The sequence below is a fragment of the Dunckerocampus dactyliophorus genome, chromosome 1, assembly GCF_027744805.1.
Source record: "Dunckerocampus dactyliophorus isolate RoL2022-P2 chromosome 1, RoL_Ddac_1.1, whole genome shotgun sequence".
NCBI lineage: Eukaryota > Metazoa > Chordata > Actinopteri > Syngnathiformes > Syngnathidae > Dunckerocampus > Dunckerocampus dactyliophorus.
The window spans coordinates 23,323,567-23,339,908 of NC_072819.1; the positions used below are offsets into that span (position 1 = coordinate 23,323,567).

At 39.9% G+C, this 16,342-nt stretch overlaps 3 protein-coding genes across 15 annotated transcripts in view; 2 read left to right on the forward strand and 1 right to left on the reverse strand.

Moving 5' to 3' along the window:
• LOC129185041 (centrosomal protein of 104 kDa-like) overlaps positions 1-5,460 on the forward strand; it is a 49,379-nt gene extending 43,919 nt beyond the window's left edge. The window contains exons 22-23 of one of the 4 annotated variants that reach the window (XR_008572031.1): positions 940-5,008; positions 5,080-5,457. Coding sequence is in view for 2 of the 4 variants with exons in the window: in XM_054781699.1 (XP_054637674.1) it covers positions 940-1,076 (137 nt within the window). In the remaining 2 variants the exon portion in view is untranslated. Of the gene's footprint in view, positions 1-939 lie in introns of all 4 variants that reach the window. The other 3 variants (XR_008572027.1, XM_054781699.1, XM_054781714.1) reach the window with 3 other exon arrangements.
• b3gnt7l (UDP-GlcNAc:betaGal beta-1,3-N-acetylglucosaminyltransferase 7, like) lies at positions 2,890-5,241 on the reverse strand. Its single transcript, XM_054781726.1, has one exon. The coding sequence runs from the start codon at positions 5,015-5,017 to the stop codon at positions 3,803-3,805; it is 1,215 nt and encodes a 404-aa protein (XP_054637701.1). The 5' UTR covers positions 5,018-5,241; the 3' UTR covers positions 2,890-3,802.
• A 730-nt stretch (positions 5,461-6,190) lies between the features above and the next one.
• On the forward strand, positions 6,191-15,706 carry c1h1orf174 (chromosome 1 C1orf174 homolog). Of its 10 annotated transcripts, none has more exons than XM_054789732.1 (6): positions 6,209-6,338; positions 7,402-7,434; positions 7,511-7,568; positions 9,282-11,027; positions 13,361-13,738; positions 14,825-15,706. In XM_054789732.1, the coding sequence occupies exons 4-6, from the start codon at positions 10,938-10,940 to the stop codon at positions 14,981-14,983; spliced, it is 627 nt and encodes a 208-aa protein (XP_054645707.1). In that variant the 5' UTR covers positions 6,209-6,338; positions 7,402-7,434; positions 7,511-7,568; positions 9,282-10,937; the 3' UTR covers positions 14,984-15,706. The 10 variants fall into 10 exon arrangements, with proteins under 10 accessions (XP_054645716.1, XP_054645707.1, XP_054645742.1 ...); XM_054789767.1 differs by having other exon boundaries at positions 10,956-11,027; XM_054789724.1 differs by having other exon boundaries at positions 7,511-11,027.
• Positions 15,707-16,342: the final 636 nt, after the last annotated feature.

Below are 16,342 nucleotides of genomic sequence, written 5' to 3' on the forward strand. Positions count from 1 at the left end.
CACTAGGATTATCTGGACGCCTGCTTTACTTTCCCAAACAAAATTACACTGTGTCACTTCGTGGGTGACCTTTTTTAGAAGAATGTAAACTGAATCTGAATGGGGTTAACGCAACACATCCTATCAGCATGTCTATTTGGTTTAACTCATGCAGAAGTTTCTCTTGAAATACAACAATTATGATTAAATGGAGTAATCTGGTCTCTTATGTACTGCTGGGCCACTTAAGTTGGAAGTCAACACTGTTAAAGGACAAGAGCCAACACGGAATGTGTTTACTTTTCAGGGCGAAGGGTTTAGCAGAGGTGGTAAGCCACGAGGATATTTTCGATACCACACGGTAGATGACGGCACAGACAGTAGACATGTGGCCTCTACTACTGCTGCTGATACCTCTGTTACCTTTTGTCGTCATTTATTTTTATACCCAAACATTTTCAGGTCTAGACCTAAATTGGATACAGTATTTGGTTCCTCCTCTCCCTTGATGATTAGTAAAGTAGCTTCTTAGTCTTAACTGTTGACAACCTAATATAAACTGACCCAGTACCCATTTTGGGAAGTTTGGGAAACACATCCTTAAAGGGTTGTTTTTTCCTGTTAGTCAGTGTGGTCTTCATTTCCCCTTAGCTATAAAACATGTGGTTGACATCTTTTTGTTACTTCCATACTTATGCTGAAAAACAAGTTCATTCAAACAAATCAGAATGACCAAGTATATTAAATACACATGGACAAAAGAGGACAGTACAACGTAAAAAGACAATAACAATAACTTGTGATCAGCCTCGGTAAATCCCGTACAAAAGTATTTTTTCTTCATCTTCACCCAGTAACTGAAACTGACACTGAACTGTTGATGCGCTTCAAGTGTAATAGGTGAGGGCTGCTTTGGCAAATAGCGGTCTTACGATTGTGGGTGTCTTTGTGTGTGTCCAGGCAGGGCTGTATCTAGCACAAAGGTCACACAGACTTGGTCGGTGGGCGCCCGAGGCAGAGCCAGGCCTTTGGGGAGAAGCAGTCGAATTCCATCCCTTACGCCGCTGGCTAGAGGACATACACCAGGGAAGCGGTGATCGTCAAACAGGGAGACTCCCGGTGCAGAACAGACTCCACATAAAGTCGTGTGAAAGTGTTTGCCCCCATCCTGATATCTTATTTTTTGTGCATGATTGTCACACTAAATATTTCAGATCATCAAACAAATTTAAATAGTAGTCAATGACACCACAACTGAACACAAAATGTATGAATGTAAGTGTGAATGGTTGTTTGTCTATAAGTGCCCTGGGATTGGCTGGTGACCATTCTTGCACCTCTCGCCCAAAGTCAGCTGGGATAGGCTCCAAGCGACTGCGACCTCAGTGAGGACAAGCGATATAGAAAATGATGAATGAACAGTAAAAATTGACATATTTTAGACATATTTGCAAATGATGATTAATCATGATGAATTAATTTGAAAACTAATTAATCTGATAACATTTTTAGTCATTTGACAGCCCTAGTTAAGTTGAATATTTAATATAAAAATAACACATCACAAAAAGGCCCACAAAATTTGATATTGATGTCAATCCACAGTTTAAATAATCCAGGTCATATTTATGCTTCACCATCCTCGAAAAGTCAACGGTGATAGCTACTGCTACCCATTTTGGGACCAAACCCACCAGTTGAAAACCACTGCTCTAAATCAGGTTAGTTTGGTTAGTCACCAAGATCCTTTCGAATGGTGCAAAAGATTATATTTCCTCAAAATTGTCAAAGATATGAATCAAAAATTTTAAAAGCAATTAATATGGGCACTTTTGTGGGTCATATCCAACCACACGATAACATTCAACATGTTATTCAACATTCAAAAACACTAACTCAGCATGTGGCCAGACATGGTATGAATAATGTTGGTCGGACTTTAGCTACAGCTTTAAATGTGCAATGTCCTTAAAAACTACAAATTGCTGTCAGTGACCATGCGTAATCATACAATAGGCAAAGCTTTATTTGTACTGCATACAGTAACAGAGTGTTTCACAGTCCAAGATTAAAACAAATAGAAGAGCAGGAGCAGTAGGGGAGATTAGAAAATGCTATGGGAAGTGTGTTTCTGTGCACCAGGGCTATCCACAGTGCGGCACGGGAGCCATCTGTGGCCCACAGCTTGTTTTTTTACTGTCCTGCGGCACATTGTAGAAATAAAATTAACCCCCCTCAAAAAACAGGAAAAATAGAGCACAAACACAAAATATAAAGAGAAAAAGCTGATAACTAATAACTAATAATAAAACACGGCTTTATGTAAAGTTTTTTCTAGCATTTTTACAAATTTAAAAATGACAAAGTGACTCCTTGCATCCTTTGATTTTCAGTGTGTGGCCCTTGGTGGAAAAAGTTTGGACACCTCTGCTGTAGAGAATGTAAACAGAACTAGATTAAAGACATGATAGATAGGTACAGTGAGTAGACTTCAACTTACTTCTACAAATTGTTATCACACTAAACTACTGAGTCTGTGACTATATGGCAAACAGGACAATCCATGTGTTTTTATAATCCGCAGATAACGTCACCGGGGGTTATTTTGTCTGTTGTGACAAGCCCCCGTCTGCGCTCACCCCTCGAGAGACAGATGCTATTATACAGCTGTTTATATTTGCGTGGTGGCAAGTGTAGACAAGAGAGTGACTTAAGCTTCATGTACTAATGTTTCTAGTCAGTCGCTCTTGTGTATAGGTTTAGAACGTTATTGTCTTAATTTTAGGTGTGCACATAAAATGTATGAAGTACCAGTCAAAAGTTTAGACCTTCTTTTTGAAGTGTGTCCAAACTTTTGACTTATACCGGAATTGTAAGATAAGTTGTATAATATCTAGTACAGTAGTGTCATGTGGTCTTTTATTCTATTAAAAAAAAGGCTGGCTTTAACATGCGTCAGTATTGGACCATTTTCAACAAAGACTATTTTCTCCCAGCAAAAGTAACTGCATTTCCTTAAATAAAAGTAACGGCTGGGTATGCCGAGGCGTGGCACAACAAAGGCTGTTGTGTGGTGTTGATGTTATTCCCAACAAGCGTTTCTTTATTCTTAAATTAAAATCACTTTTTTACAAAGATGATCCTTAGACAACTGTTGATATATGCTGAGCGGTGTATCCTGCGGGGAGAGTAGACAACTGTGACAAATCCCTCTTTAAGCTTTAATTAAACGCAATATTTTGCTAGTCAGCCTCTTGTCCATAGTTTCAAAATGGTGGTATTGTCTTAATGTTAAGTGTGTATATAAAATCCCTACAGTATCAGTCAAGTTAAGTTTTGAATAACAGCAACAACTGTGTATGGTATGCCGTGGCTTAACATACTGTAACAAAGGTTGTTGTGAGGCGGTGATGTTTTTCCCATCCATCTTTTCAATGTTCAAAATCGAACACAAGTCCCTTTTTTTTTTTTTTAGATAACTAGAAGACTTCAGGTTTTATTTACACTATCATACAAAAACTCAACAAAATCTGATACATTTTGGTTTAGAATGTTTTCTCTGTTCTTGCTGAAAATACACAATTGGTCAAAATGTTGCACCATATTACTAATACTTTGGCTGTCACGCTTGCACACTGAGGCTCACATTTGAAAAGGCACTGAGATTTAAACACTGAAGACCTATATGGTAGTGGTTTTCCAAAAGGCATTGAGGATTACTCATATTTTATCTCCAAAGTGGATAACTTAAATGTAAAAGTGGCTGTATATTTAATCATAACTCAAGTCCTCTTCGCTTATTTTTGGTTTCTTCCACTGACAGTCATACCGAAGTCCTCTGAGCACAAACCAGCTCTTCCTCGTGCACCAGCCTCCACATCTTGACAAGCTCCTGTGCATTAAGTTTGTGCACCACAACAAGGTTCTTGTAAAAGCACGGCTCGGTGTTCATGGGGCTCACCCTGCGCCTGGTGATGCCGAAGGTCCTGAAGCCCAAGTGCATTTCCGGGCTCAGGTGGAGCCTCTGCAGACACATGCCCAAAAACACGTCATCAATGGGGTACAGCTCCAGGTTCTCGGAGACCACAAAGAGCCTCCTGGCCAGATGGGAGGACATGAGGAACCCCCCTCCCCCTACATAAGGTGGGTATGGCTTATCATAGAGCTCCCTGGGGATGTAGTATTTGCTCTGTCTGTTCCTGATGGGGATGGCCTTGGAGATGGTGTCCCCCACAAACAAAGTGGTCTCCTTGTGCTCCTCCACTTTAAAGCCGATGAGGTCCAGCAGGTTGTTGGTGTTCACAAACACATCGTCGTCTCCTTTGAATATAAACTGGACTCCTGGACAGTAGATGTTGAACCATTTGAGAAAGTTGACCTCCTTCAGGGTCAAGTTGAAGAATGTGTCCATGAAATCCCACTGCAGGATGTCCCTGTAAATGTGGTCCTCATACTCGATCAGTTTCTGTAGGTTTTTGGCGTCTTTGCCCGCAGCAGGGCTCCCCAAAAGAAAGAGGGTCTTTATGCGCTTACCGTCCACCGTGTGTTCCTTGCCCCAGGTTTTACGCACCGCCTCCCGCCGGTCGTGCTGCTCGATAACGGACTTGACCACCATGAGGAGGTGCACCCCTCCGTCTGTGCACTTCTCCGGGTGGTTGATGAGCATCGGGAAGTACCTGCAGTGCCGGTGCAAGACGAACTGGTGAAATCTCGGGTCCAACCTCCGGAACCAATCCTTGGTCCTCACCGTGACATCCTCGCTGCAGTTGAGCACCTGCGGGTCCCATAAGCGACCGCTCTGGTTGGAGACTTGTTGCGCCTCCGGTGCGCTTTGGTGGTTCAACAAAGAGTGCTTGACTGCAGTCTTCTTGAATGAAAAACAGTCTCCACACCACCCGGCGTGTCTCATATACGTCCCCATGGCGTCTTTCTCGGGGAGTCTAAGCTTGTGGATCATGAGGAGCGAGGCGAAGAACAGAGAGAGGCTCAGCAGGGGCTTCAGTAGACCGAGCCGCTTTCTCCTGAAAAGGTGCTCCATGGTGCTCAGTGCAGTGGCCAGGGGCTCTCCAACGCTTCACCTTTCTCCATTCTCAACTTCAGGTCTCTCAGGCATTGATGTCCCCTCACATGTGGTACTGTACTGCCCCACCTGGAGGGCGCTGACACTGACCTGGACCCGTGGCTCTTTGTGGCCATGACGGCACTCACTGGAGGAACAGGTTGGCTTTCCGTCGTGGATGATGGACGTGGTCCTTCAACTTCTCTGCTTTGTGCCTGTGGACACACAGACCCTCCTTCATTACACTCGCTCTCCTCCGCCTCCTCTTCCCAAATGTCACCTCCCACCTCCTCATGATGATGCCTCTTTATTGGAACAGGTGTCAACAAGTATAATGCCTGCACACTTTAACAGTAACATGTAGCGTATTTGGCATCTGCTTTTGAGTTTACACTGAAACAATGACTTGTTCCATTGTAAGAAATTGTCTGCAAATAAAAAAGGTGGTATTTCAGCTAGTAGAATTAAGTGTTTTTATTAAATTACTCATACAAAAATGCATTTTTGTGATAACGTTAACGTGATAATGTTTAGACATCAAAATAAGTGATGATAATAGGATAAAATGAGATAATGTATGCACTATACTTTATTATTGCATGCCTCAAGCGTACTCTGGTGGACATACTGCAGAATTACAAAAGCCAAGAACGTTATTTGTCAGACGTACTAGTGAGTTTATTTTTCACTAGGTTAATCATATTTTCGAATTGTAACAGTTAAGAATGTTATTTTTATGTTATGTATAACTGAGTTTATTTTGAAATTGCGTCAAAACATGTTCCTCACAAAATGCTGGTCAGTGTTTTGTCATAACTTGCAATACTGTAGTAACACGTATTGCATGATACAGCAAATATTCCTAACAAAAATCAATACGAACGTTGAACATGATTAAAAATATTTAAATTGTACAACTGATCATACAAACATAATTCACGGAGTGCCCCTAGCGTACTCTAGTGGACATACTGGGAAATTAAAACAGGTAATATTTACTGCGTGTTATATATAACGTCAATGCATATTCTAAATAGGTAATGATAAGCTACATTTCCAATAAAAAAAACAAAACAAAAATTATTTACATACTGTACATGCACGAGCAGTCGTGCGTTCATTTCCGGTTTTGACGTCATCACGTCGACGCATTACTGCTAGAAATTTGAGAGGGCAACACCGAGCCGAAAAAGTAACAACGTCACATCGGGTAATCGTGTGAAGTCCAAAGATAAGGCGCTATCAGGAAGTATTTTGTAGTTATTTTGTAGTAGATTACCACCGATAGATGATACGTAAGGTAAGTGTCTGGTTACGATGTCTAATTGGCAGACAGCTAAGTCGCTAAATGTTACCGTTTTGGTTCACGGTTCTTGCTGGCAGTGTTAGCTTGTGGTTGGGGCGTACGCTATTGAGAATATTTACTGGAATGATCGTCATATGAACGCGTTTAAAGTGTTTCATTTATGTATCTTGTTTGACGTTTGCGTTTAAGTTGGACAAAGGACAAAAACAGGGCAGTTCAGCTAGCTTGAAAAGATACGCTCACGAGACGAGGGCGATCACGTGATCGCTACTGGTCATGCTGCATCATTTGTTGAATGTTTTGGGAGGCATATGTTTTAGTATTCAATCACATTTAACTAGACTAGTTGAGGTAGTGTGTAATTTGGTTTAAAAAAAACTTCGTCAATTGGCATTCAACTCTACATTAAACACATGTAGGATGAGCTAGAATAGATATTCTGACCTCCTGACCTTGATAATGCTAATCAGAATAAATGGTTAAAAATCCTACATACACATCTCCAAAATCTTGTGTTGATCTCACATATTTAAAAACTGAATTGTTGATTAATATTTTGATGCCACATTATTTTATCAGGGAACGTAACCCTAATCTAGTGTGGTCTTGGAATTGCTCATTTTCATGTCAGAAGTCTTCTCCTTAAATTCGATTTTGTAAAAATTTGACAGATTAAATACTGATATTCTATTTTTGTCTGAAACATGGCTGACAAGCTCAATCGCTGAATGACATTGCTATTCAAGGTTATCATATTTTTGGCTGTGATCGTCACAGAAAAGGTGGTGGTGTTGCTTTTTATGTAAGGAACAAATTTAACGTTGCTTTTGGGCCATTGCTGTCAATTAGTCAACAGTTAATATAATTGAGTCCCTTGATTGTAAAAAGTTCTGTACAGTGCTTTTCATTGACTTGTCTAAAGACTTCGACACCATCGATCATGACACTTTGTTAAATTGGCTTTAGAAAATCTGATACTGCTGTTGGCTGGTTTTCTATCTGTCAGGTAGAACTCAGTGTGTACATCTTACTGGTCTGTCTTCCTCTTTACTTTTAGTAACTAAAGGAGTACCTCAAGGTTCTGTTCTAGGTACGCTGCTGTTTTCCATTTATGTAAACAATCTCTGTCAAAATGTGCCGAACGCCTTTTTTCCACTTTTATGCAGATGATGCAGTCATCTATTGTTCCCCTCCTTCAATTGACCAAGCCTTGGATTTTGTACGGTCTGTATTTCATTATGTTCAGTCACATCGAAATCAGCTAAGGTTAGTGCTAAATGAAGACAAATCTAAAGTTATGGTTTTCTCAAATGTAAAACTGCTACCCTCTCAGCTCCCTAAAATCAAAACGGCTGAAGGGAAAGAAATTCAAATGGTCTCATCTTACAAGTATTTAGGCTTGTTATTTTAACTTGTCATTCAAACAACATATTTTGCATCTTGTAGTGAAGCTAAACTGCTAAACTTCAGCTGAACTGGAGCTAAAACTTATTTTTTTGTCTTCAGAAATAAATCCTGCTTCCCTGCTTATACAAGGAAGCATTTGATTTCTGCTACTTCCTTACCTTTGCTGGATTATGATGACCTCCTATTTATGAATGTGTCAGAACTTCTTTTGCAAACGCTGTGCACTGTTTACCACTCTGCTTTACTCTTTATGACTGGCTGTGGAAACTGTGTTCACTATTGTACATTGTATGCTGCAGTTGAGGTTCCATCCCTATCTGTGGACTATTTGGTGGACTCACTGCCTGACTTTAATTTATGAATTTATGAATTCTTGGACTCCTACCATCTTACCTCTGCACATACATGCATAAATACCATCAAACAGTATGCTTTGCGCTCTCAGAAAAATGTATAGACAGTGGTTCCTGAAGTCAGAACTAGAGATCGACCGATATGGGTTTTTCAGGGCCGATTATTAGTAGTTAAGGAGGCCGATAACCGATATTTAGAGCCGATATTTATTTGCAATAAGGGTCAAAATTGGTGTAAAAATGTTGAATAACACAGACACTTAATTTCCTTTAACTGCCTAAAGCATTTTTATTTAACCAAACAGAAAGATGGCTCCAGAAGAGCATGGAGTTATACACTCAGAAGCATCTTTTAGAAGTTGAATAAAAACTTAAATATATACAGTAGCTTCCTGAAATGTTTCCACAGTAAATAAAGTAACATTTATATATAACTTATCTTTGTTTTAAGTTCAAACACAACGAAAAGTAGAGGGAGTTAACAAGCTCAACAGCAACTCTTGTAAGGTTTAATAAAAAGCTATATAATAGCTCCCTGAATTTTTTTCAGCCTTCATCTTAGCGTACTTCCCTGCAACAAAACAAGACCAAATTGAATTTCTTACACTCTCTCAGTCACACACACAGGCTTCTACAACCACAGACTGTTTCCACATTGATATTACCAACAGCATTGTTTCAAGTGATTCACAGGCATATTACGTTATATTACGTTACGTTATTATAGTAGTCGTGAGCTGTAGAGTTTTTCATGTGACTTTCATGCAAAAACACACTATTTTCCACATTACATACATTCTCCCCATTGCTAATGCATAGTCTGCTGAGCCTTTAGAGCCAGACCGGCGAACTAATGTTACGGTACGCTAAGCAGCCTCCACCTTGGCGTGCTTCCCTCCAATAAAACAAGTGAATTGAGTTATTTACACGTTCTCTCTCAATCACACACATGCTTTTACTGTCACGGACTGTTTGACTGTCGACATTATCAGCAGCCTTCTTTCAGGTAATTCACAGACATGTCGGGAGGTACTACGAGCTAGCAGAGATGCCGCTAATGTTTACTCCGCTGTTACGTTATTCTGCTGTTCACTGTAACGTCAGTAGGAGTTGCAAGATGTAGAGCACTGGGATGTTAAAATTTTCTGCATTTACCTTGACGTGTGTTTGCTCTCAGACGCTCTCAGAGAATGTGTGAGAGAAAGGACAATCTCCGCTTCAGATTGGCTCTGCCACTAACGCATGCCGTGGCTTGCTTAACCAATCAGATGGCGCTGGAAAACAGAAGTCACAGCTGGCAGGAGAGAGAGAGGTGCGGCTGCATCCGAGCCGAACTACCCCAGTTTTAAATTGATTTCTTGATATAGACCTGTTGGATTGAAATAAGGCCGATTATCGGCCCGGCCGATAATTAGTCGACCACTCGTCAGAACAGAGTTGGGTTAGACAACAGTCCAGGACGCTGCACCCTTTGCATGAAGTGACCTGCAAAATGACTTAAACTTATCTCAACTTGTTACGTTAGATTCAAGAGAGTTTTATTGTCATGTGCATAGTAAAACAGCAGTTATACCATGCAATGAAAATCTTATTCTGTTCATTCTCCCAAGAAAGAAAGAAAACACAAGAAAGAATAAGAACATAAGAAACATAAACACATAAACATATATACCAATAAATTAAGCAACAACAACAGAAGAGACATTAATGCAAGTAAATAATGCAAATAAATAAATAAATAAATAAATAAATAAAGTGCTATGAGTGTGTGCGTGTGTTGCGTGCGGCGTGTGCGAGTGCTTCGTTGAGGAGCCTGATGGCCTGTGGGTAAAAGCTGTTTGCCAGCCTTGTGGTCCTGGACTTCAAACTCCTGTAGCGTCTGCCTGACGGTAGGAGTGTGAATAATGAGTGTTGTGGATGTGTGCTGTCCTTGATGAGGTTGTGTGTTCTGCGTAGGACTCTAGATGTGTAAATGTCTTGCAGTGAGGGGAGGGCTGCCCCAACAATGTTCTGTGAGGTCTTGATCACCCACTGGAGTGCCTTCCTATCACGTGTTGTACAGTTACCGTACCAAACAGTGATGGAGGCGGTAAGGACACTTTCGATAGTGCATCTGCAGAAGCAACTCAGGATTGTGGTGGACATGCCAAATTTCCTCAGTCTTCTCAGGAAGTACAGTCTCCTTTGGGACTTCTTCAGAATTTGTTGGGTGTTGTGAGACCAGGTGAGGTCCTCGCTGATGTGTGTGCCAAGGAACTTGAAGGTTTTCACCCTCTCCACCTCAGTCTCATCAATAAACAGGGGTCTATGCGGCTCCTTTTCCCTTGTTCTTGGGTCGATGATCATCTCTTTAGTCTTACCTGTATTGAGAAGGAGATTGTTAGCACGACACCAAGCTATGAGGTCCGCCACCTCTCTTCTGTATGATGTTTCAACACCACCAGTGATCAGTCCGATGACTGTAGTGTCATCCGCAAATTTAATGATGCTGGTGTTGTTCTGGGAGGCCACGCAATCGTAGGTTAGGAGAATTTAAGGCTATTTTAAAGGAACATGAAATGAATGGGCCCCGCGACCCTAATGAGGAAGAAGCGGTATAGAAGATGGATGGATGGATGGATGGATGGATGGATGGATGAAATGAATGGGCTCGGTCAACGTAACTTGTTTTTAAATTGTTGAAACTGTTGATTATTCATTGTGAATGTTGTACTGTATGTTGACAATGTCTTGTTAGAAACTTTGTGTTATGCTGCCGTCTTGGCCAGGTCACTCTTGTAAAACAGATTTTTAATCTCAATGAGCTTTACCTGGTTAAAGGTTAAAAAAAAAAATGGGTCTGTCTTTGCAGATGTCTGGTCAACTCAACAACCTGAAGCACAGAAAGAGGAAGAACATCTCTGAGCCTAAACACTCCAAAAAGGTTTGTTCTCTTTGTAATAGAAACACATAAAACTATTAAAAATCAGAATTCCCAAGGACTCCAGTGAGTGCCTTTCAAAGGTCCCCTATTATGAAAAATAATACTTAATACTAAAAAAATACCCAGTATGTTTTAAATCATGGTCTAACAGTATAGTGCCTATTTATGATCACTAAATGTCAGAAAAATCATCTCCCTCACTTGTTGGTTTTTGAAGGAAGAGGTGCTTAAACATTTGCTTTCGAAGTCCCGTGTTTTTATGACGAGCAAGGAAAAACCTCCTTCCTAATGGACCTGATACTTCCTCTTACCTGCCACAAACTAAAGGAGCCCTTGTGTGTACGCTAGGCCTGGGCGATAAACCGAAAATTTACTGTTACCGAAATTGACTACAATAACCAACGTCATTTTGCCCATGTCGATAAATTTGGTGTTTAAATAAAAAATAAAATAAAAGTATTTTTTGCCTGTTTTGACTGTGTGCTGGTATGCTATGTTAATTCCCCTTTAAGATGAGGTACAGCGTGTTTAGTCACGTGACTCCACCCATCCAGCCTGAAGAAGGGGAAACAGACGGTGATGGAACGGGTGACGGTTCAAATGAAGAAGCGGCTGTAAAAAGGGAGCACACGTGCGACTATGTTTTTCAACCCTTTCATTCGCATTTTGCTCCTGAAATAAGTCCATACAAAATGAATCAAAGTAATTTTGGCGCATCAGTATATAAATCTACAAGCTTTTCTTGGCTCACATCGGCAACTCGTGTTGATGAGCGATGACATCTCAGCCGTACAAGCTGCACTCGCTTACGTAGCTAACTAGCTCTGTTATCAGTTGGATACTGGCGCACTGCTCTCTGTGACGTACTATAGTGCTTTCCCAATCATGCGCTAAAAATACTTATTTTTTTCTTCTGTTCGTATTCATTGTAATGCCGCTCCAAATGATACACAGATGCTTGACTTGAAATAATATCGATTTTTAAAGCCTTTAAAAAAAACAAAAAAAAACATGTACATCATGACCAATTATGCAAAATTGACAATTCACAAATAAAGAACAAGATAATAAAAACATGATAAAAGCATCTCTATAGGAAACCATGATTAGTTTACTGTTGCAGTAGCGGTAGCAGTTGGTAAGGATTCCATGCTTTATTTGATGTCACTAATAGATGGTCACATGGCTACAAGAACATGTGAAATTCCCTTTTCATTGTGTGAGTGATCATTTTGATGATGCTTACCTATCCAGTTTCTAAAGCCAACATGGCACACACATTTAGGCAAATAACATGACAATGGAATGTCTGGAATTCAATAAAATTGTTTGAAAAATGAGAAAGTCAATATATTTCTAAATTGTAATATTCTTATTATTGGAATATATTACCTGACATGGTTGTGTTAGGTTGGGTTGCCACTTATCACACTGCACGGCATTGATATCAATGCCGTGCAGTGTGATAAGTGGTTAGTAGTTACATTAGTAATGTAATTGCATGAGACATGATGCCAGTCATGTTATGTGGCTGTAGGTGTAGCTTAGTACATGTGTGTACAGGATGTAGTATGTCAGGGTATGTACCATACATTCATATTTGTGGACCACAGTCATTATTTTGGGTTTTACAAAGATTATGTTGAGCAAAAGAACACAAAATGCAAAGTGACTATGAAAACTGTCGTAACCACCTGTAATTATGTAAATAGAGCGTTTTTGGCGCTTTTTGGAGTTTTTTTCAGAAGGTTTGATAGGCGGAATAGGTGTGTCCCATTGCTTGCATTATATTTCGATGAAAGTAATGAGTGCCAGTTGGTCAATAAATTAACGAAAAGCAGTTCATTTGAATTTCCTTCAGTTATTTTCTGATGGAAAATATATACAGTATAGTGGTCAGAGATTTATCGTGCATTTATCGTGATTGAGGTAAAACTGCCCAATTTACCCTGATATTGATTTGAGATCATATCGCCCAGTCCTAGTGTACGCCCATCACTTCACAGGGGACATCTTTTGTTAATCCAACAATAATTTTAAAAAATCAGGCTTCGCTACACATCTTAAAACACACCTGAAGCTCTGCAAAGCTGTACATTTGAGGGTGCAGGTTCACAAAATGCCGTGTTTCCAATAGGGCTTCAGAAAAGCACTCTTCAAAACAAAAATGAAGGCTAGATTTTGGGCAACACACTTCCAATACACTATTGTAGGACCTCTAACACTTATTTTAAAAACTGTTGAAAAATAAAACCGTATGGAACCTTTAAGGTTGGTAAAAGTGATGGCTACATTTGCAGCAACTTTTAATCCCTGTTTTTTTCTTTAATCAGTCACAGGGTTCTGTCACAAGGAGGAAATGCATGAAAAGTCCAAAGGCTCTCTTCAGTGCAGAGAGAAGTTCAGCAGCTAGTCCGAACAGCTCAGCAGTAGGCGACACAGAGAGACTGTCTCACATCAGCTGTGAGTGCCTCCAGTCTGCAGGCAGACGGCGATGCTCTGCGTCTCCTCTGTTGGACGGACAGGAGGGCAAAGAGAATGAGCTGAGGATGAGCCCAATTTTGGACACTTGCACATGGTATGGTATACGGGACAAGCATGGCCTTGATGACATGGATTGCGAAGAATTGGACAAAAACATGTTCCCAGATGATGACAGCAACCAGATTCTTCCTGTGGAGCAGTTCTTTGGAAATCTGGATGCTTTACAGGTAAGCCAAAAAGCCCAGTTGTCAGAAATGATCAAGGATTAATTGAAGTACACGTAGGATCATATTCAACAACGTGGGTACTTAAAGAAAACCTCAGTGAGCTTGTCAACAAATATAGTACTCGCTCAACAGCTTGTCTCCATGCAGTGTGAAAGGTAATTGCTAGGGCTGTCAAATGATTTAACATTTTCATCAGATTAATCACAGTTTTAAAATGAATTCATCATGATTAATCACCATTCTCAACTATGTCTGAAATATGCCCATTTTTACTGTATCTAATGAACAGAAAAATAAATGACAGGACAGGATTATATATATTTGTATGTATTAATAGCTCCAAATGAACTGAGTATGTCCATCGAGCTAAAAGATACCACACAAGTCTACAAATCTATTTATCTAACACTAGTCTCTTTCATAGTAGCAGAACATTTGAATCACATTTTAAACTGTGTTATTATGAGCAATGAGGGGTTGCGTTCAAAGGCATCACGTAATTTAAGGTACATTTACTTGTTTTCAGTGTATCTTCCAACATACTTAAACGTATGAAACATACTTAAACGCAAATCCATTTTCTATGCCACTTATCCCAATTAGGGTCACGGTATGCTGGAGCCTATCCCAGCTGACTTCAGGCAAGAGGCGGGGTACACCCTGGACTGGTCGCCAGCCAATCACAGGGCACATATAGACAAACAATCATTCACGCTCACATTCATACCTATGGACAATTTAGAGTCTCCAATTAATCTAACATGCATGTTTTTGGAATGTGGGAGGAAACCGGAGTAATTGGAGAAAACTCACGCAACACATGCAAACTCCACACAGATAGGCTCAACGGAGATTCGAACCCAGGTCTTCCAAATCTCCTGACTGTGGCTGTGTGGCCAACATTCTAATCACTTAGCCACCGTGCAGTGCATTTATTAATCATTTTCTGAAAAAAACGCTATATAGTGAGGGAGCAATATTCAAACTGCGATATAGCGAGGGATGACTGTACTTGAATTTGTTTCAGAGAAAGTTTAAATTCCAACTTGATTTATTTACGTTAATTAATGATGTATCTCCCCATAGGATTTTCCTCAGAGAACATCAGAGACTTCTCATCATCAGAGTAAGCACAGGCGACGCCATTATTACGCTAGAGAAGACAGCGATGAAGAGCAACAGCATCATGAGGCGGAGGAAGGCCTCAGCAGCACCCAGCAAGAGGACAGAGTCGGCACTTTGTGACTTTGTTTGGCTTTCTGCACTGAGAAACTTTTCAGCACTTAGCTTAAAAAAAAAAAAAAGGCAGCCAAATGAAATTTACGAGATCAGTCAGCCTGTCACTTGCACCAAGGTAATGTGACGTTTCTTGTTTGTTGTTTTTGCTGAGATATGAGGATACTTCCCACTTTTAACATTTCTCATAGTGGTTGGTAGGCGAACACAACTCAAGACAATCACTTCCAAGACAAGCCAACATTAGATGGATGTTTTTAGAAAGCCTACTCCCAATAGGAACACACCACATGTTGACTTGATCATCACTGGTGATCACATTATTTTTAATATTTAGAAGAATATAATCTTATCGCCACCATTTATCAGGAACAATTATTTCTTGATGCCTTTCTGCCCACTCAAAACCTGGTTTGGAGGTGACAATGAGCACGCTTAGGATTTTCACTTGCCACAACAGGAGTAACATGTAATGAGGTCCCGTACAGGAGCTGTATCCAAAATTCCACAAAGATAGTAATGCTCAGTCTTGACCCTATGAAAGAGGCATTACTTTTATTATTTAGGAAAGTATTGAGGTGTAGCGTAGATCACAGCTGTACCTAATAAATTATCTTTATGTAGGCAGCACTGATTGCACTGTACTTTGAATGACTTTTTTTTTTTTTTTTTTTTGAAGCCCAAAGAGATGTTGCATTTCAACAGTGCTGGTTTCAGGTAACAACTCTTCAACTCATACTGCATCCACTCCAGTTTGAACTAGGATATTGGAGGTTGTCTTTTCAGTCAATTTATGTAGCTTAACTATTACCTAACAATTAAACTCTGTAAATAGTTAAAACATTCAGGTTGTATAATGTTAAAATAATGTATGTTAATTAAAGCAGTGTATTGACATAGTTCATCTTGTTAACATGAAAAAACACTGAAGGTGCAATTAGTAAGTAATTGCCAACTCATAGGCAGCATCCATCCATGTTGTTAGGAGTTAATACATTTTAAGTCTTCTTTAAACTTGTTAAAATGCATACCGGTATGTAAAAGTGTTTTGTCACTGCTGATCAACAGAATGCATCCAATTTTTAAAGTGAGATTTAATATGGATTGGCTCATGAACTTGCATGCAGCACCTTTTCTTATTGTAGAGATTCACATCAAGAGTTTACTCAGACAAAAAGAGCATTTAATATTTTTGGAGTGTCCTTTTGCCATGACTCTTCAGTATCGACTGTTGCTTTCATGTGATACTTAGGCAGCTTTTACAGTGTGTGTGGATATAAATCTGTATATTTCTCAGTGCCGCTCATCACACTCAGACGTTGGCTGTCGCATTTGCGAATATATTAGTACAAAAAAATCTTTGACAAA

Bases quoted from the DNA above. Each gene is read 5' to 3' on its own strand.
- b3gnt7l (XM_054781726.1), bottom strand. From the start codon at position 5,017: ATGGAGCACCTTTTCAGGAGAAAGCGGCTCGGTCTACTGAAGCCCCTG.
- c1h1orf174 (XM_054789724.1), top strand. From the start codon at position 10,938: ATGGGTCTGTCTTTGCAGATGTCTGGTCAACTCAACAACCTGAAGCAC. The intron at 11,028-13,360 runs GTTTGTTCTCTT...TTCTTTAATCAG, and splicing joins AGCCTAAACACTCCAAAAAG to TCACAGGGTTCTGTCACAAG. The intron at 13,739-14,824 runs GTAAGCCAAAAA...ATCTCCCCATAG, and splicing joins GAAATCTGGATGCTTTACAG to GATTTTCCTCAGAGAACATC.